Source organism: Canis lupus, chromosome 33 (genome assembly GCF_011100685.1).
Source record: "Canis lupus familiaris isolate Mischka breed German Shepherd chromosome 33, alternate assembly UU_Cfam_GSD_1.0, whole genome shotgun sequence".
NCBI lineage: Eukaryota > Metazoa > Chordata > Mammalia > Carnivora > Canidae > Canis > Canis lupus.
Genome location: NC_049254.1, coordinates 5147015 through 5167614, shown reverse-complemented (window position 1 = coordinate 5167614; position 20600 = coordinate 5147015). Strand labels below are relative to the sequence as shown.

The window sequence follows — 20600 nt, the reverse complement described above, 5'->3', positions numbered from 1 at the left end:
GCAGTTTTAAGAGGAAAATTTATAGCAATACAGGCGTATCTGAAGAAGCAAGAAAAATGTCAAACCTAACGTAGTATCTAAAGGAGCTAGGAAAAGAACAAACAAAACCTAAAATGAGCAAAGGGAAGGAAGTAATAGAGATTAGCGCAGGAACCAATAATATACAAACTAAAAAAATCCAATAGAACAGATCAACGAAATCAGGAGCTGGTTTAAAAGAGCCCGTAAAATTGATAAACCTCTAGCCACATTTATCAAGAACAAAAGAGAAAGGACTCAAATAAAGTCACAAAGGAGAGAGGAGAAATAACAACCAATACCACAGAAATACAATTTTAAGAGAATATTATAAAAAACTACATGGTAACAAATTGGACAGCCTAGAAGAAATGGATAAATTCCCAGGAACATATAAACTACCAAACTGAAACATGAAAAAACAGAAAATTTGAACAGACTGATAACCAGTCAAGAAATTGAATCAGTAATCAACTCCCAACAAAGAAAAGTACAAGAACAGATGGCTTCCTAGGGGAACTCTACCAAACATTCAAAGAAGAATAAATACGGATTCTTCTCAAAGTAGTCAAAAAAAGTTGAAAAAGAAGGAAAACTTCCAAATTCATTCTATAAGGCCAGCATTATCCTGATACCAAAATTAGATAAAGATACCACTAAATAGAACTACAGCGGGGATCCCTGGGTGGCGCAGCGGTTTGGCGCCTGCCTTTGGCCCAGGGCGAGATCCTGGAGACCCGGGATCGAATCCCACATCGAGCTCCCGGTGCATGGAGCCTGCACCCTCTGTGTCTCTGCCTCTCTCTCTCTCTGTGTGTGACTATCATAAATAAAAAAAAAAAAAAAAAAAAAGAACTACAGGACCATCTCCCTGATGAATATAGATGCAAAAATCCTCAAAATACTAGCACACTGAATTTAATAATACATTAAAAAAAAATCATTCACCATGATCAAGTGGGATTTATTCCTGGGTTGCAAGGATCCTCAGTATTTGCAAATCAAATGCACACATCACATCAGTAAGATAATAATAAACATGATCATTTCAATAAAATCAGAAAAATCATTTGACAAAGTACAACATCCATTCATGAAAAACCCTCAACAAAGTGGGTTTAGAGGAAATATACCTCAACATAAAATAATAAAGGTATGGCCTTTATTGATGTGGAAAACCCACAGCTGATATCATCTTCAATGGAGAAAAACTGAGAGCTTTTCCCCGAAGGTCAGGAACAAGGCAAGGATGTGCACTTGCACCATTTCAATTTAACAGAGTATTGGAAGTCTAGGCCACGGCAACCAGACAACAAAAAGAAATCAATATAATTTTTATTCTTTAATTGAATCTGTCCAGTGAGTTTTTATTTCAGTTATTGTTATGTCTCAATTTTAAAATGTTCACTCATCTTTGTTGTTATATCCTCTGGTTCTATACTGAGACTTTTTATTTCCCCATTTGTTTCAAGAATGTTCATCTCAACTTTGGGCATTTTTATAATAGCTGTTTTGAAGTTAGGTAAATATGTTGGATAACTTCAATGACTGTGTTACTTCGGCATTGGCATCAGCTGCTTTATCTCTTTCCAGGTGAATGTTTTCCTGGCTTTTGTATACTTAGTAATTTTGCATTGTATCCTGGACATTTCATATATTATGAGAGTCTGAGCATTACTTAAATTCCATGGAGACTGTTAATCATTTTGTTTTAAACATTCAACCTGGTTGCATTCAGGCCAATAGTTTTAACCAGCCTCATAGCAATCAATTAGTTATTTCTGTTTTCAAAAACTTTTGTGGTTTTTATTCAGGTGTAGTCCAAGTATATGCTACCCAGTGGCCAATCTAGAATTTGGGTCATAGTCTATCCTATAGTTTGGTTCTCAAAGTCTACGCATTATTTATCCTCAGACCCACACTCAGACCCACCATCCACACTGAGGTTAAGGCTGAGAGTCCACAAACAACTTTATGGAGTCGTGTTGCCCATCTCCTACCTCTCCCAATCTCCCTTGTACTTTCCAGTTCTCTGCAGCTCCCTTTTTTGATCTGCCAGCTAGAAAGCTGATGCTTTATGTACTCTACTCTGTCATACTCTTCGAGTGTGCCCTTGCCTGGGGCCAAGGGGTGGGAAAATAGAACAAAAGGAATGAGCATTTACCACAACTTTTTGGGACCATGAGGATTCTGTAGAAGGCGGGTCCCCTTCTTCAGAATTTTAGCTGTGAGTTCCCCACTGCCACTGTTGCTATTGTTGTTGCTGTTGAATACTTGAGATTGGTTAAGGGTTCATGCACAACAAAGTATAGAAAAGAATGCAGTATTTCCTTGTGTTTTGCTGATCATTAGCAAACTCCTTCCCACTCTTTGAGCTGGAACTTCTCCTGGAGCTCTGTCTGAACAGATGCTCAATTCTGGGTTTTAAGCAGCTTTAAGCCCAGGTAGTGGGGACACCTTAGGAAAGAAAAAAAAAAAAAAAAAAAAAGGAACAGTCACTGCTGGCTGGTGGCACATTAAAATATTAGTCTTCTTCAATTTTCCTATTTACTTCTCAGTCCTCAAGTAGCTGTCCATGCATTCAAATAGCTGGTCTATGCAGGTTTTACCATTGTATTCAGAGGGGGGATAGGGTGGAGTATGCTTACTTCAACTTACCCAGAAGTAGAACTTCCAAGGTAGCTTTATTTTTTTAAGATTTATTTATTCATTTTAGAGATAGAGAGAAAGAGAGAGAGGGAGAGCTCATGCACTTGTCAGCAGGCATAGGGGCAGAGAGGGAGGAAGAGAGAATCTCAAGGGGACTCCTCACTGAGCGCGGATGATCTCATGACCCCGAGGATCATGACCTAATCTAAAATCAAGAGTTGGACGCTCAGTTGATTGAGCCACCCCAGGCATTCCCTTCCAAGATTGCTTTTAATCACCTATCACTATGCTTATTTGAGATTGGCTTTTATGTTCTTCAAAGCCTAGGGCTGTGGGATGTGGATAGTGGGGGAGACTACGTGGAGGTGGGAGTAGGTGAGAAATCTCTGATTTTCTACTCCGTTTGCTGTAAACTTAAATCCACTCTAAAAATAAAGTCTATTTTAAAAGTGTAGTGCTTCTCAAACTTCAGTCCATGTATTTTACCAAAGGTGACTCTGATCAAAATTTGAGAACAGTATTGGACATAGTCTGGGTTCCTCAGAAAGAATTGTCGAGGCAGAGGAATGGTGTGCTATTACTTTATTGGGGAGTAAAGTTATGGGAAAAGAATAATGAAGCAGGTAAGGAGAAGCGATCTGAGGTGTTAGTGAGCCGACCACTAAATGTGACTAATTATTAGATTTGGAGCAATCATCCCAGAAGCTGTACAGAGTGTCACAAGACTGTCCGTGATGAACAGGGAATATGGAAAGAGGCCAGTGGTTTCCCTGCTGGGTTATGTATGTTTTGGAATGGTAGTGGCGAGGGAATGGGCGCAAAAATAGGAAGCTCTGAAACAGGAAATGAGGGATGTGGGGCACTGTCAAATTGTACCTACATATGATGACTGGAACCTGTAAGCAGAGGCAGGAACAAGAGAGTGAGCCTGAGAGAATCTGAAATGTCTAAATGTCTAAAACACGTCTGAAACAATACCTTAAAAAAGTTAAGAAAACTGTCAGGTTGTGATGCCCGGGTGGCTCAGTTACACTTCTGTCTCAGGGTTGGGTCATGATCTCAGAGTCCTGGGATGGAGCCCTGCTTTGGGCTCTCTGCTCAGCATGGAGTCTGCTTCTTCCTCTCCTTCTGCCCCTCTCCCCAACCATGCTCTCTCTCGCACACTCTCTCAAATAAGTAAAAACCTTTAAAAAAAAATCTGTCAGATTACTTGCATAGTTTTAGACATGGAACTACAAAGTGTCATGATATTTTTCACCATGGGTTCTTTCTGTACTAGGCTGGGTTCTAGCTACCTAGTTATTCCCAGTGAATTTCTTTGGCCCTTACTGAACAAATGTACCATTTGGAAGTTTCCAGGTGGTCTCAACTGAACCATGTGAAAGTGCTATCATTCACCTGCTCTGTGCCTACAAAATGGCAATGTCATATGGTTCAGTTTAATAGAATATGTTAAGACTTTCCACAGAGAACCCTAAAAACTAATATATCTGTTTAGAAAACATTTAAGATAGAAATCAGAGAACAGGATCTTGGATGGTGAGTGGATATTTAAAACAAGAGTGACCAAGATGTGCAAAAAAGATGAAATAAAGGATTTATTGAGCTTCCTCAATTAAAGATCAAACATTCAAAGCACAATTGCTGCCCTTCCAAATGAAGCTCATGCACACCTCCCTAAAGTAAATGAATAGAGCCAAAGTCTAGAATAATTTTGAGGAAAACAAAATCATTTTTAAAAATATAAAAGTCTAGAATAATTTTGAGGAAAACAAAATCATTTTTAAAAATATAATATAGGCTGTAAAGAGCCTTCTTACTATGCAGAACCTATCAATTCATTATGTGTTCATTTTCTGGCTTCCAGGCTATGGCCTGAGCTTATGGAGCAAGCAACTGTACCATAAGCCATCTATCCATTGATGTCTACACAGATTTGGAAGCAATCTGAAATCATTTTTCTGAAAGTTAGCCCAGATCAGACTTTTATCCAGGGCACCACTGCCCCCTCCCACTCCATACTATTATTCTCTGTAAGAAATCAGAGATTTGGGTCCTTTCTTTATAATTAAAGTTTACGCTTGTAGATACACTACACATTTTTTCTGCTTGGAGTTGATTAGAGGATTATCTCAGTAAATGCATGTATACTGATATTCAGGTCTCTTGAAAAACAATTTGAAGTAGGGCTAAAAGAAAAAAAGATGAAAAGAAAATCAATTAATTGAATAATCTCAAGGTTTCCTTAGAATAAGACACTCTAGTGTTATGGTTTTTCATTTTGTTATAAAGCCACCCTAGGATGTAGCTACTTTTTTTCAGTTTGTTTCTGGGAGGTAAAATACATAAGACATATAAATATATATAAATATATTTAATAAAAATAAGAATGTAATTAAGTTAAACACAGAGTACCGTATAATCTTTAAGCCTAAAATAAGGTCTTCTTTACAGTGCTAGTAATTCTGCTGATACATTAAAAAGAAATATAATTGCAGGGTTCCTAACCATAGTTGCTGTTTGAATACTATTTTACTGTAGGGACCTATTGATAGAAAGATTAATAGTTTACTACATTAAGGTATTTCATAAAATACTTGGAAGAATTTATAAGCTTTTCCAAAAGAGATATAACAAGCAGAAATACTCAGTACTCAACACAGAACTTTTCTACATGGGAAATGAGCATAAACTTAAGAAATAGACTACAGTTCTTTCTTGAGACTAGAACAAGCCTGAGACTTCCTCTCCATAGTAAGTGGGTATTTCTCAATCTTTCTATGATTAGAAAATAAGAGAGAATGTGTGTGTGTGTGTGTGTGTGTGTGTGAGAGAGAGAGAGAGAGAGAGAGAGAGAGAGAAACTAATTTGGGGCCTCATCCTTTGTGGATATATGCCATATCACCAGTCACACGGTGAAAATTTAGCACATGGAGGCATAACCATGAAGTTTATAAGAAAATATTTTTAGCTATAGTTGTTAATTGTGGTCACTTAACTTGAAATGTATATCCATCGGTAGCCTGGGTGGCTTAATCAGTTAAGTGTCCAACTCCTGACTTCAGCTCAGGTCATGATCTCATGGGTCATGGGGACTGAGCACCATGTTGGGCTCCCTGCTTGGTCGGAGTCTGCTTGAGATTCTTTCCCTACCTCTCCTTTTGCCTATCGCCTGACTCATGCTCTAAAAATAAATAAATCTTAAAAAAAAAATAACCCACATATCCACAAATTGAATTATAAATATTTCCACATTTTACCATATATATTTTAAGACATCAACATTAGTTATCCTTTATGTCAAAATATCAGCAAAAGTCACTGGGAAATCTGGAGGTTGAAGCCACATGCTTGGGGATAACCTGTGTGTGTGGTTTTATTTTAAAATACCAACATGCCCAGGGGCACTTGGGTGGCTCAGTGGTTTAAGCGTCTGACTCTTGAGTTAGCTCAGGTTGTGATCTCAGGGTGGTGAGACTGAGCCCTGCATTGGCCTCCACGCTCAGCATGGAGTCCATTTAGGACTCTCTCCCCCTCTACTTTTTCTCCTCCCCAATTCATGTGCACGCTCTCTCTTTCCCTCTCTCTCTCAAATGAATAAATACATCTTTAAAATATTAACATGTCTGATGTTTCAGAATCTGTCCAGTGTGTTGCTACTCATTTAAAGAAAAGGAAGGAAAAAGACTTCAGAAGGCCAGGGCATCAATCTTACCAAGGGAGAAAAAAAGATTTCAAAGAGTATTACTTTATAGGCATTTGAATCTATTCCATTTTAGAAAATCTTTAGTTTTTTGACAGACCTCATAGATGTTAAGAACATAGGTTCTGGAACCAGATAGTTTAGGCTTAAAATCCAGGGTCCTCTGTTTATTTGCATCCTAACAGGAGTTGACAGTTTTTATGTGCAGCCCCAGACAGTAAACACTATTGTGGACCACATTACAGTATATGTTGCTCCTTTTTTTTTCTTAATTAATCCATTAAAAATATAAAATTATTAGCTCAAGGGACATCTAGAGCCAGATTGGTAGTTTGCTGACAAATGAACTATACAAGAGAGGTAGGAAGTCAAGATGGTTAAATGAATTAATATATGTAAGGTGCTTAGAAAGTTCCTGGCACATAGTAAAAGCTACAAAAATGTTTATTACTACTCATATCTAACCAAATTTCGTTTTCAAAATACCTACTATTTCTCTATGACCAGTAGCATTACTTGGTGACTTCAAATTTCGAAAAGGATTTAATTTGTCCCTCTTGGTTTATTCTAAATCACCAGAAAAGGTTTAGCACTATATGTTGATGAAACTCCATGTGTGGCATTAAAATCGAGTGATCAGAAGGAAGAATCAGTAACGGTTCTGAGGCAGTCCCTTGTAAATCCCAGCAGGAGCATCCTTAATGAGAAAGATTCACTATGAAAATAAAATAACTGAGTTACCTGAAACATTCAATTAAACACAATCACAAAAAAAAAAAAAAACCCACAGTCACTAATTTTCTATTATAGTATTCTTTTCCAGTCACAGAAATGGACAAATCTATTTTAAATCCATTTAAGTGAATATTTAATCAGTTTTATTTATTTTTTAAACTAAGAACTAAGAGAATAATCAGCAGAAAATATGCACAGTTAAAATGCTATAGCATTTTAATGTACCAGAGTTATAAGCAGGATGTATTTGCCTTAAGTATTCTCAAGAGTAATTTCATATTTATGGAAATCACGTGTTATGCCAAAAATTCCAAAGGAAAAAAATAACATTAGCAATCAAAAAATAATTCACAATTTTTAACAGACAACCAATAAATGAAAAACAAATATTAAAACTCTGCTCTTTTGTGATTTACAAGACACATAGGGCCAAATATAAATATTTAAACACAATACATACAATAAGTTTTGACACTTTACAAAATATTTATATTGAAATGTAGAGCTTAATGAATTGAACTTTCTAACAGAGTGATGTCTAAACATGAAAAAACATTTGCTTGAGCTTTAATGCAATAAATTTTAATTGTATACTACGTTAAATACAAATGCAATAAACTCAGCTTATACATGCTTTTATGGCATCCTGTAGCCCAATGTGCTTCTACGTAATAATCTTCACGTGAAAATGTAAAACAGGGATCCCTGGGTGGCACAGCGGTTTGGCGCCTGCCTTTGGCCCAGGGCGCGATCCTGGAGACCCGGGATCGAATCCCACGTCAGGCTCCCGGTGCATGGAGCCTGCTTCTCCCTCTGCCTATGTCTCTGCCTCTCTCTCTCTCTCTCTCTGTGTGACTATCATAAATAAATGAAAAAAAAATTAAAAAAAAAAAAAAGAAAATGTAAAACAGAATAGATATTTATGGAGTATAAACTAGATTTGGAGATCACAGAAACTAAGGAAAAAGTCAGTACTTTGCTTTCTTTTAAATGTTTACATAGGTGTGAATTACTGTAGTTTGTGGAATATTAATTAATTTAGTATCAACATAGTTTTAATAGTTATTTTTATTAGTCATTTATGCCCAGAGTTGAAAATCTGAAGTGTTCAGAGACTGAAAACAAGTAAAAATTAAAAACAAAAAAAAGTAGTCACTTTTCTGACTTTCCTACCCCATCCTGGTCTCCCACTCCGATGAGAGCCTTTTCAGTCCTTTTAGTTATCCTTATGGCAGGTAGCTCTGTATTTCTAATATTATAATACTCTTTTCTCTTGAATCCATCTATCCTAAACAGATGGTTTGGTTCTAAATCCCAGCACCAGCATTTAGCAGTGACATTCTGCAAATGACTTTTTCAGGTCTCTGTTTCCTTGTCTATAAAACAAATAATAAAACCTACCTTTATCACACAAGTTTAATGTGAGAATTAAATAATGCAAAATCTAGTATGTGTGAAAATATCTAGCTCAAAATACAGTGTTCATATAGCGACAGCTATTATGATGATGATGACGATGATGGTAGATGAAGATTTGAATTCTAATATACCCTTTCTCCATCCTCCTAAACTATCCTATCTTCCTAAACTACAGCATATAAGTATTTTGTTAAACTACATTCAGTGTTTTTATGTCCTTTTTATATTCGAGGCAACCCTAATAAGAATCTCACTTTGTATCCTCATCAAAACAATTTTTTTCTAAGTTATTCATTCATGAGAGACACACAGAGAGGCAGAGACATAGGCAGAGGGAGAAGCAGGCTCCATGTAGGGAGCCCAATGTGGGACTTGATCCCAGGACCCTGGGATCATGACCTGAGCCAAAGGCAGATGCTCAACAACTGAGCCACCCAGGTGGACCCCTCATCCAAACAATTTACGAGAGGCTTGCAAGCTAGCTAAAATAAAATGCTGGACTATTAAGATATTCTGGATAACTTTTAATTTCCCCAATTCTAAACCATTGGGATTCCTGGACTGAAACTGATTTATAGAATTTTACTGTAGTTTTAAAATGATTTTATTCAAATCTCTAGGACATGTACCAGTACCACAGTTACCATAACACACCCCTATTACTCACTTACCTTTTGCCTCCTGTTTTTAAAAATTTTTTAAATAGTTTATTTATTTGAGAGAGAGACATAGCGAGAGAGCATGAGTAGGGAGGAGAGGGAGAAGCAGGGAGCCTGATGCAGGGCTCCATCCCAGGATTCCGGGACTATGACCCAAGCCAAAGGCATATGCTCAACCGACTGAGTCACCCAGGTGCCCTTTGCCTCCTGTTTTTATCATTTTCACAGCTAAGGACGTTTAAAATGTTATATATTGTACACTACAGTTCTTTATATGCAATGTTTTTCAGGATTGACACCATTGCTCTGTATATTCTTTTCTAGTGGTTAATTTAAAATGAAATCTTCTATTCAGAGTTCACAATTAAAAGTGGCCTCTAAGTTTTGAGAACTAACACAATTTGCACAGAGTAGATGCCTGAGATGTGTCTAAAATTCTAAAGGACATTTTTGTAGCAATTTTTGCTCAGGGAAAACATATTTTGGTGAGTCACAATCTATTTTAACAAAGTGCTATAGTAATTGGAGACATTTTAAAGAAAGAAACAAGAAGTCAGTTAAAATAATTATTGAAGAATCACATTCATTTTTATACCTCTTAATTTTAAAATGCAAGATAATCATTTAGCCAATGAAATAAAATTAGATGCTATGTATGAAAAGGTTCTCAAATTAACCCTCATTACATTTTAAGTTCTCTAAGGATAAATAATATATCTTATTTACCTTGTATCACCATTGACTAGGACAATGCCAAGTAGTATAGGTACAGAGAGTTTTAATACACATTCACTGGATAAATAAATTCAGCTTAACTTGGTCTCAGATAATTTACAAATGCTTGACTGTAAAACACTAAATATTACGTTGACATAGCATTATTCTTTTCAGTGTAAACAAAGTACACTAGTTGGTACACTGCATGTTTTATTGATAATCACACATAGTAAAAATTTTATGTATATATATTAATTATCCATGGTCCCTTATAAATATTTAAAGCTCTTTTTCCAAGCACAATCATACTGCAAAGTCATACCATTAACTAAATTTTAGAAGATAATTTAAAAAATAAAATACACTAAAGGTATTAGAAATCATGATGCGATATTGAGATGGCTTATAACTCTGACTTTAAATATTCTAATTACAATCAAATGTAGACTTCTACCGAGAAGTTGATAATTCTGGGGAAGGAGCCCTTCTGAGGAAATATTTAGTTTTAATATAATTAATGGTCACATTAGCATACCTGAAGTCCTATGTTCTTAAAAAGCTCATTCAGAGTCCATAAATGCAAGCAGAAGATTATTAAGTATTCTTAGATGCACAAACATCTTTTAAAAAATTTGAAGTATTCAGTTGCCTTAAGATACATTCCTTGAATTGAAAATTGTTGAAGTTTCCAAATACTATCTTTTCATGTCTTCACAGCCTGGATCTGATCTGATAACAAAAAACGAACAAAAAACTATCAGTCTCCACAGACAAAATCCATTTTCTAAAGTAATCCATGATAAATCTATAAAAACAGAGTAGACGCCTATGCAGTCTGTTTTTGTTTAAAGCACAAACACACTGTAGTTTTTGTTTTTATCATAGTATATGCACAAAGTTAAGTCAACTAGTCTACTAGCAGACCCTTGTCTCATCTTCTTTAATCTTTCAGAGGCAATCACTTCTAACCTCTCTTAGGAGATTTACCTCTGTATCTCTAAATAATACACTTTTATTATTACTTTTTGAATTATTAGTTCCTTCGCTGCTGCCCGGACACCCCCATTATGCTTTCAGCGCTCTCATTCTTCTACCATAGTAATCTTGTCATCGATATGATGACTGCATACATGCTATTCACAGAGATCAGTTGTATCCCTCTCCTCTGCATTTTGTTTTCCCTTTTTTAATAATTGTGCCTCATTCTCCAACCCTGCCTGTCTGCTTATTATTATTATTTTAAGTACTTAACACTAATTCAATCTCACTACTCCCACACTGGGAAAACCTTTATTATGATGAAGCACATTACACAGCCTATGAATTTCACTTTCCTGAAGAACTCTCCCTTAGAGTCTTCCAAAACTCTCTAATCTGACCAGTTGTTCCCCATGCTTGCCCAGCTATCTTCATATGAGATCTTTCATTATCATGCTAGGAACTCATTATCTTTCATTATCGTCCTTAGGATCCTTCCCACATGCTCTTATACTGGTTTTCCTGTTTCATGGTCTATTATTTTATCTTCTTGGCTTATTACCTTGTCTTTGAAGAGTATACCTCTCAATGGCTACCTCAGTAGAAGGTATAGAAAGTACATTCTTGAGACTGTTACATAGATGAAGATGTCTTTATTCTACAGTCAAAATACACTGATACTGCCTGAGCATATAATTCCATTGTTTTCTCCTTGGACTTTTCCAGGCAATGACCAGTATCTTACAGGTTCCGAATGTTGATGTTTACAAGTCTGATGTTATTTTTGCTTATCTTTTACATGAAACTTATTTTCTTCCCAGAAAGCTTGTAGAATCTTCCATTGTCTTAAATGTTTAAATTAAGTAACGGTGACCCTTGGTGTGGGAATATTTTCATTTGCTGTACTGGGCTTTCAAGAGACCTTTCAACTAAAAACTCATCTTTCAGTTCTGGAAAATACTGTTTACTGATTTATTTGAGGAATTTCTCCCCTCTATTTTCTCTCTTTGCTCATTCTAAAATTCCTATTATTTGGATATTGGACCTCCTACTTTCTTTTCTTTCCAATTTTATCTTTTTGCTCTACTTTCTGAGTGAATGCTTCTATTTTATCTTCTTTTTATTGAATTTTCCATTTCATCTGTTCTATTATTTTCTATGAACTTTTTTTTCCTTTGGTCCTTTACAAGTAGTATGCCTGGTCATATTCATGAAAGTAATCTTATCTCTTTGAGGATACTCTAACGGTTTTTTGAAATGTTCTCCCTAAATGAATTCTACTTCCTCTAACCCGCTCATTTAGTTTGTTGATGTTCCATAATTTATAATGTTTTGATCCTCAAATGCCTTTGCCATCTTTTCATAAGTATGAATGAACACTACAAAGCTGACTGAAATTTCAGTATGTGTGTGAGGCTTGTCAAATGTGGTCTTTATTCTAGTGTAGACAGCTACACCATCTTCTTGGGAATCTTTGATGTTAATACCTTTAGGTCTTTTCTCTCACTGGTCTGGTTCCTCTAAGATTACTTTCTATATCTTTCCTACTGTCAGTGTCTTTTGGGAGAAGTAGAAGGCAGAAGAGGAGTACACTATTTGGTATAAAAACTTTCAGTTACTCCTCATTTTCAGACCAGCACTGCCACACAGCTGTGCTTGGGTGTTCCCTAGTCCAGAGATACTCTGATTTTCTGCAAGAATGAACCTTCAATCTTTTTTTGGGGGGGGGTCAAGAAAGTATAACTATGTTCTCTTTTCAGGCCCACTTCATCCTTCTTTCCACTTTTCATCAATATCCGAGCCTTCGAGGGGATCTGCAACATAAAGTGGGATGCTTTCCAGCTTTCCTCAGTGCTAGTTCAGAATTCACCTTTCTCAGATCTCTTAAGTCATTCAACATTCATCAGACATTCAGCTTCTAAATTTGGTTGCCATTTTTGTCACTACTATTTTTTTTTTTCCCTTGTGGGATAAGTCTTTAAATAAAAGTCCTCTTAGTGAAATTCGACAAGGGGATGGAATTAACTGTTCAGTCCTCTATCTTTCATTAGAATACCCATATACATAGTTTATAGAAGCCTTATATTAAAACTTTGGGAGGATTATTAACTTTTCCCATATAAAGTGATAAAATGAGTACGTTTCATTAATCACGTGGAAAGATTTCTTTTTATAAATATCTGATTTGAAAGTTTCAGACCTGGAAAACAACTTACACCTCTGCAATGGTTTCTTTGGTGACTTTAAAAAATATTTCAAAGTCTACTCAGGAGTTCTTATCTTTGGGTTATAATATATAGGTAATTATTGAGAATCCTTCCAAAAGAGAATGGAATCATGGCAAAAAAATGTAATTTAACATTTTACTCAAAAATTTTCAACCTTAAAATAGTAAGAGTAAATTGGTCCAAAATGAACCAGAAGCTTTGTTGTTTAGCATGGTAGGAAATTTCAGAATTCTGGAAGCAAAATGAAGAGATACATTTAGAATATCTTTCACAGTTAAATTTACATAAAAACCTCTAGGTAATAAGTTAATAGTTATAAGCATGGACTAGTCTCCCTATTTACTGCTACCTAATTTGCAAAATAGGTTTTTTACCTCTTTTTAAATCCAGAGAGATAGTCTGGAGAATTAAAATGTAAACTATTTACTATTACACAGGAAAGATGAAGGATTTCTTATTCAAAATCAAGCTAATAACACTTTTTAATCTGTGTTAAGTTTCCTCCTTTCCTAAATAGAGAGCAGTTATGTAAGATGGTAAATTTGACACTTATTGGGGCTTTTTTTTTTCTTATACTAGGCACTTTAACAGTGTTTATTTAATCTGTACAATTTTTGACATTTAATTGTACAGATGATGAAAATTATTTTCATAAGAAACAGATAATTGTTAATAATTAGTTAATAAGTGTAGAATAAATCTGCTAGACTCAAAATCTCAAATGCTTATTATTATTGTGTTCTCTATTTAAATAGGGAAACCGGTCATAGAAAACTGCTCTAAAGGTTACATAAAATAACATGATAATGCAATGGCACAAAAACATTTCTTTTTTTTTTTTTAATTTTTTTTTATTTATTTATGATAGGCACACAGTGAGAGAGAGAGAGGCAGAGACACAGGCAGAGGGAGAAGCAGGCTCCATGCACCGGGAGCCCGACGTGGGATTCGATCCCGGGTCTCCAGGATCGCGCCCTGGGCCAAAGGCAGGCGCCAAACTGCTGCGCCACCCAGGGATCCCACAAAAACATTTCTAATAGTGTATCCTCCTTTAAAAAAAGGATGATACAAAGATAATGAATCAGAAAGATCAAAGACACAAAAATTAGGTAAGAAGACCAGACTTGGCAAGTGGCACCGTGATGTTGGATCGTTACTGACACCTAGTGGCCTCATTATTACAGACAAAATATACCCAACAAAGGAAGGGAGAACTACAATTTATCAACCTATTTTCATAGGTACTATGCTTTTATGAGCAATAGTAGGGTTTCTATCCATGCAGTGTCTTCACTGTGAGCAATAAGCACTGGTAAAATAAGAAATCAAGGCTTAACATATGCTTCTGGGGTCTTCTGTAGAACACTGCTCCTTAATCTGTTTTATGTGGAAATAAGTCCCATTAAATCATCAGAAGTGTAAACCACTTCTTTATCACAATCTAAGAACTATGTGTGTTCAGAAAAATTCCAACAGTTCTTCTGAGAACTGTTAGAGGTTCTCAATTATGTTTTACTTAATTGAAAAATATGACTATAATATTTTTTGCAGTTTAATGGTAAATGTCATGATGTCTACACAGAAACAAAAGAAATACTACAACAGTCTGTGCAGTTTATTAAAATACCATATTTTACTAATAACACATTAAAATATTTATCAGGTGGAGATTTAATATTCTGAACCAACGAAGTATCAAGTCTCTTTATGTATGGGCAAGCAGGCTATTTTTAGATTGAACAGGATATGCATAAAACAAAATTACACATAACTGACATTAAAGGGTTAGTAGAGAAAAAAATAAATCCGTAGCTGTAAGATTACAGCTAGAATTAATAATATTTTGTTAATTACCCTAGTTCAGGGCAGACAGATTCCTGATAGGAATAATCCCCAGCTCTGCTCACAAATGGACATTTTTCAGCCTGACTCTCAGGGTCCTGTAATAAAAAGGACCTACAGAACTTGGTTTCATTCACGTCTATTGCTGTGTAGGTCACTGCTTCAGGCCATTCCTATGGTCAGTAAACAATGGAATCTTAGAGGAAAGGATATTCCTTAATTTATTCCTTGATATAATAAACCTGTACCAACTAATGATAACTATTTTGATGAGTAACAAAACTGCAATATACAAAACATCAATACCAGTATTTATAATACTAAATGAGTATTAAAAGTTGTGTAAACATGTATAAATGGAGCCATAGAGTTTAACATGATTCTTAAAAGACATATGCCAAGCAAACTTATTTTTAATGATTGACAGGAAGCCCTGAAATTATCCCAAACTTCAAATGTGCTTCTATTTACTAGATCTGACAGAAATTTGTTGTCATAAAATTATTTTCTAGAGTTGTCATGTGTATTGATTATAAAGATGCAAATATTTTATTTAAATAAACCCGTCAGAAAAATGTAATAGAAGTAAAGGTAGCAAGGTATTAGATACTTACTGGATTGTTTTTTCTGACAGCAGAAATAAATGGAAACAAGAGGGAGAGAGGCAATGATATAATAAAAATGAAATGCAAAAAGGGAAAGAAAAATGTGAATAGAATGGAAATAAAGACTGCAGATGCATAGTATTTTGTGATGTACCTTGAAGCCAGTCTACACCTTCTTGCAATCCTTCTCCTTTTATGGCATCACTAGCACTGAAATAAAATCCATAAGAAACATATCCATTTCATTACTTCATAGAACCATACGAATAAATAATTACAATTTTGCTAGATGGCAAATTAATAGTCTAGTAACATATATCTGAGTAAAACTGGTTAAGCCCTGAAACTGAATATACATAGGAAAAAAGTCTGAGTGCTCAGAAAGGAGACATGAGAAATTTATTCATGATTTATAACAGACATTTGGAAAAGTATTCTCACTAAAAAGTTATTCTACTTTGCCCAGCCCCAGTGACTCAATAACATTTATTTATTAGAAATGGTTGTCTTAGGTTGTAATTTAGCCACATGATGAAGTGACTTTATTTGAAATGGAATTTGATATCCATAAGGTATAAACCTGTAATTATAACTTTGGTAAACTGGTACAATAAAAAAAAAAATCTCAGATTTCAATCCTACTCATATCCACGGGCTTCAGGAAACTAGAGGTTATTTAACTGTCTTCAGTTTTAGCATCTATAAGATAATGCTAAAGAAACTAAAATAATAAAATGCAGATGATTTTGATAGTATCAGATAATCTTTATCAGATATAGACTGATAGTAACTAGTATAAATAAACAGATTTTCTGAATGATTAGAGTTCCTTTTAAGTGTGCTGTGCATGATTTAAAAATGTACCTAATTATCTAAAATAATTTGATTCTAATCAAAACAGAAATTACTTCCAAAGAATTACTTATTAGATTACAAATATGACTTTATCATAAAATTATTTTAAAATAGAAACCAACAGCATATGATACATAATTATCCAAAGCATATTACAGATTATCCCTATCAGTAGCAAAACATCAGTAACTGAAATGCTTAAATCAAGAAAGATCAATGTCTTGATTTTTATTATACACTTATAGTCCCAAACAAGTAATCCAATTACTGGGGGCATCCCCTTTACTGGGGGCATCAGTACCATACTAAAAACCTTCCATTTTTTCCTAATAGGTCCTGAATGTTTATGTTCTATCTTTCCTTTTGAATATATCATCAGACCTGTAACTAGAATAAAAGCCAAAGTCTTTTTACCATGTCCTACCAGAACCAATGTGATATGGTCCCTGGCTATTTCTCAATGGCCTCATCTCCTACAATTTCCCTCTAGATCCCCCTATTCAAGCCAGCTTGGACTTCTTGCTTTTCCGGGAGCAAACCAGGCACATTCTCATCTAAGAGCTTTTTAACTTGGCAGGCCTCTCTGTCTGGAAACCTATTCTCCAAAATTTTGCGTGAATTTCTCTCTAACAATAATTAGATTTCACAGAGAGAACACCTATCATTATTCTTTCTCTTCTTGTCCTACTTTACTTTTCTTCATCCTGCCAGCTGGTATTTTAACATCTATCTACCTATTTTGTTATCTGTTGCCCTCACAAGAGGGTAAATAAGTAAATACATATACATATTGTATATGGGACTCCGTCAAAGAACTTTTTTAAAAGAACATTATTAAAATCAGACCCTAAAAATCAGCGTTGGCTGTATGTTTTACAGTACAATGAGTAAAAATAAACCACAAACATTTTCCAGGCTGCATTTCTCTATAATCTTTTCTCTATTTGCTGCTAAATTTACTTATACTTAAGGCAAGAGAGATAGCATATTTTATCTCTGTAACATGCTGCATTTATTTATTTATTTATTTATTTATTTATTTATTTATTTATTATTTTTAAAGATTTTATTTATTTATTCATGAGAGACACAGAGAGAGAGAGAGGCAGAGGGAGAAGCAGGCTCCATGCAGACAGCCCAACGTGGGACTCGATCCTGGGTCCCCAAGATCACTCCCTGGACTGAAGGTGGCGCTAAACTGCTGAGCCACCTGGGCTGCCCAGAAAAGTGTGTTTAAAATTTTTTTTCAAAGATTTTATTATTTGACACACAAAGAGAGAAAGAGCACAAGCAGGGGGAGCCAGCAGAGGGAGAGGGAGAAGCAAAGTCCCCTCTCTGAGCAGGGAGCCTGATGTGGATCCCAGGACTCTGGGATCATGACCCAAGCTGAAGGCAGATGCTTAACTGACTGAGCCACCCAGGTGCCCCACGTATTTTCAATGTTATACATGCTTTAATGAACTTATTAGCAAAAAATAAAAAAAACAAGTTTAACAACACTATTAGTTCTTAGTGAGATATTCTTTGAATTGAATCAAAATTATAGACAACTTTCAAAGAAATACTTGGCATTCTTCTATAAGTTACTCAGAAAATACAGAACCTGGCAATATAATACTCTACGTCCTTATAGCATCAGAACATTACCTTTTCTCTCACCTAGAGAGGTATTTAGATATCACACTTGAATAAAGAAATCTGTTAAAATTCAGTTGCTGATTATTTTAAGTAGAAAGAGATTTTTTCCACTTGCAAAATTAATTTATATTTCAAAATTAAGAGTAGGACTGCATCTTTTATTAATTAGGCCCATATTTCCTTTTTTTAGGCCCATATTTCTTAATGTTGTACTTTCTATCAAAATTCACAATGCTTAATACAGTGCAAAAATTAAAATTATTCTGGTTTAGATATTACTAGTTTAGGTATAATTTAGAGAAATACAAAGGTTCTATCTTAAGATACTTCTCTACCTAAAATCCCTCCTTTCTTTACTGACCAAATATCATAGAACCTCAAATTCTAAGTCGAGAGACAGTAAAATTGACTCTTCTTCTGATTGCAAAGTAAGGAAAGTTTTGCTCAAGATATGCAGTGTTTCAATCCTGGGTAGAAGTGGTGGTGGCCCTGAGCACGGAAGCCTTTCAGGGGCTTTTTCAAGCTTTCTTCTAGGAGATTTCTTTTTCAGCACCAAAATCAGCTCTACAAGTTCTTTACTGAGCTGTAGTATCTCCTTGTTTTATATTGTTTCTCTTTCTACACATGGTACATTTCTATGCTTCTGTGTTACGACTTTCCCTTTGAAAAATGGGAAAATTGGCAAGAGGACATCTTGCAGCAAAGGGAAGTAAGTAGGTGGATAGAAGGAAGCTCAAATTAATATAAGGCAGGCACTAAAATACTATCTAATATATAATTTCTGGTTATCCTTATTGCAATGTTTTGCAGAAAGGCACACCACAGTTAAATATATCCATAAGAAGTTGCTTTCCAAATAAACAATGTATAATTTCAGATAGTAATTGCTGAAGAGTCTGATTTTATTAGTGTATCTAAATAAAATTAATATTTATATTTCTATATACTCAAATAAACCAATATTTGTTGTGCACATACTAAGTACCTGGTACTATTGTTATTTTAGGGGTTACAGAGTAAACAAAACTGATAAAATTCTAGCTCTCATGTTGCTTATGCACTAGTATAGGAAGATACACTATAAAATAAGCAAAACCCAAAGAAGACATGGCAATAGAAATATACAGCAAAATATGAAGGAAAAAAAAAAACGATACATAGCAGATAAGATATAACATTATTTTGGAGGGTTATCATCAGAGGTCTCTCTCCTGAAGGAAGTATAATAGCAAGGCAGGAAAATTATTCTGGAGACTGATTCAGACAAAGGGAGTTCTGACATGGGATTGTGGTTGGCTGATTCAATGTGCAGAAGGAAATCAGTGTGACTGAAACTGAGTAAGTGGGTTAAAATTTCCTTTGAAAGAGTTGTTTATATTTTACATTCTCAGAAAGATTTGAAAAGGTATTTTGTTGTTGTTGTTTTAAGATTTATTTATTTAAGTAATCCCTGCATCCAATGTGGGGCTGAAACTGAGGACTCCAAGATCAAGAGCTACATGCTCTGACTGAGCCACGGCAGGTACCCCAAGATTGGAAAAAGTTTTAGCAATAATGTATTCATGGGGAATCCCTGGGTGGCGCAGCGGTTTGGCACCTGCCTTTGGCCCAGGGCGCGATCCTGGAGATCCGGGATCGAATCCCACGTCAGGCTCCCGGTGCATGGAGCCTGCTTCTCCCTCTGCCTGTGTCTCTGCCTCTCTCTCTCTCTCTCTGTGACTATCATAAATAAATAAAAACGTAAAAAAATAAAAAAAAAATGTATTCATGAATACCTGCACTGCTACAATTGTATACAATTAAATCCTTAACTTACATCCTATCAAGTTAGGTGACTTACACAGTGAGCTTAGCAAAGAACACAAGCTCAGAGATTTTTTTCAGAATGACATAATGAGAAGTAAATATAAAACTTTACCAAATATGCCATGGTTTATCTTTGATGTTCTCTAAACACAGCAGCTGAGACACTTTTACAGATGTCACTGCATCTCTAAGATCCATTTTGTTTGCAAAGAATAAGATTGGTATTCGGCGGTGCTTAATATCTAAAAGAGAAAATAAGACTATCATCACATTTCCAGGTTTTTGGTCATTTCCTCAAATTCTTACAAATTGTATTTCACTAAAACTGTTTTCCCACCACCTCTTTCTTGTGTCACATATATGCAAACATTTAAAGACACACATTGTCAAGCATGTGTTTGAAAGATATGAGAATTTAAAAAATATTTCTTAAGACTATTTACCCTCTAGTTGGAGTTTATTTATTTATTTTTTTTAATTTTTATTTGTTTATGATAGTCACACACAGAGAGAGAGAGGCAGAGACATAGGCAGAGGGAGAAGCAGGCTCCATGTACCAGGAGCCCGACGTGGGACTCGATCCTGGGTCTCCAGGATCGCGCCCTGGGCCAAAGGCAGGCGCTAAACCGCTGCGCCACCCAGGGTTCCCTAGTTGGAGTTTAAAACAGTGAGGTGGGAGATGGGACTCAGACGTAGTTACTTAGTACAAAGGGCTCAACTATTTCATTTTGTTTTTACTGTCAATAGA

At 35.3% G+C, this 20600-nt stretch overlaps 1 protein-coding gene across 10 annotated transcripts in view; it reads right to left on the bottom strand.

Annotated features, from left to right (window-relative positions):
• The window catches only part of ARL6 (ADP ribosylation factor like GTPase 6), a 59596-nt gene that overhangs the window by 10946 nt on the left and 28050 nt on the right, over nucleotides 1–20600 (bottom strand). For 2 of the 10 annotated variants that reach the window (XM_038582535.1, XM_038582542.1), the window contains 6 exons: nucleotides 19965–20094; nucleotides 15708–15763; nucleotides 10436–10629; nucleotides 6861–7085; nucleotides 4764–4856; nucleotides 962–2475 (listed from right to left, as the gene is read on the bottom strand). In XM_038582535.1, coding sequence (XP_038438463.1) covers nucleotides 10604–10629; nucleotides 15708–15763; nucleotides 19965–20094 — 212 coding nt within the window. In that variant the 3' untranslated portion in view covers nucleotides 962–2475; nucleotides 4764–4856; nucleotides 6861–7085; nucleotides 10436–10603. Of the gene's footprint in view, nucleotides 1–961; nucleotides 2476–4724; nucleotides 4857–6860; nucleotides 7086–10435; nucleotides 10630–15095; nucleotides 15122–15707; nucleotides 15764–19964; nucleotides 20095–20600 lie in introns of those variants that run through there. The other 8 variants (XM_038582536.1, XM_038582539.1, XM_038582544.1 and 5 more) reach the window with 8 other exon arrangements.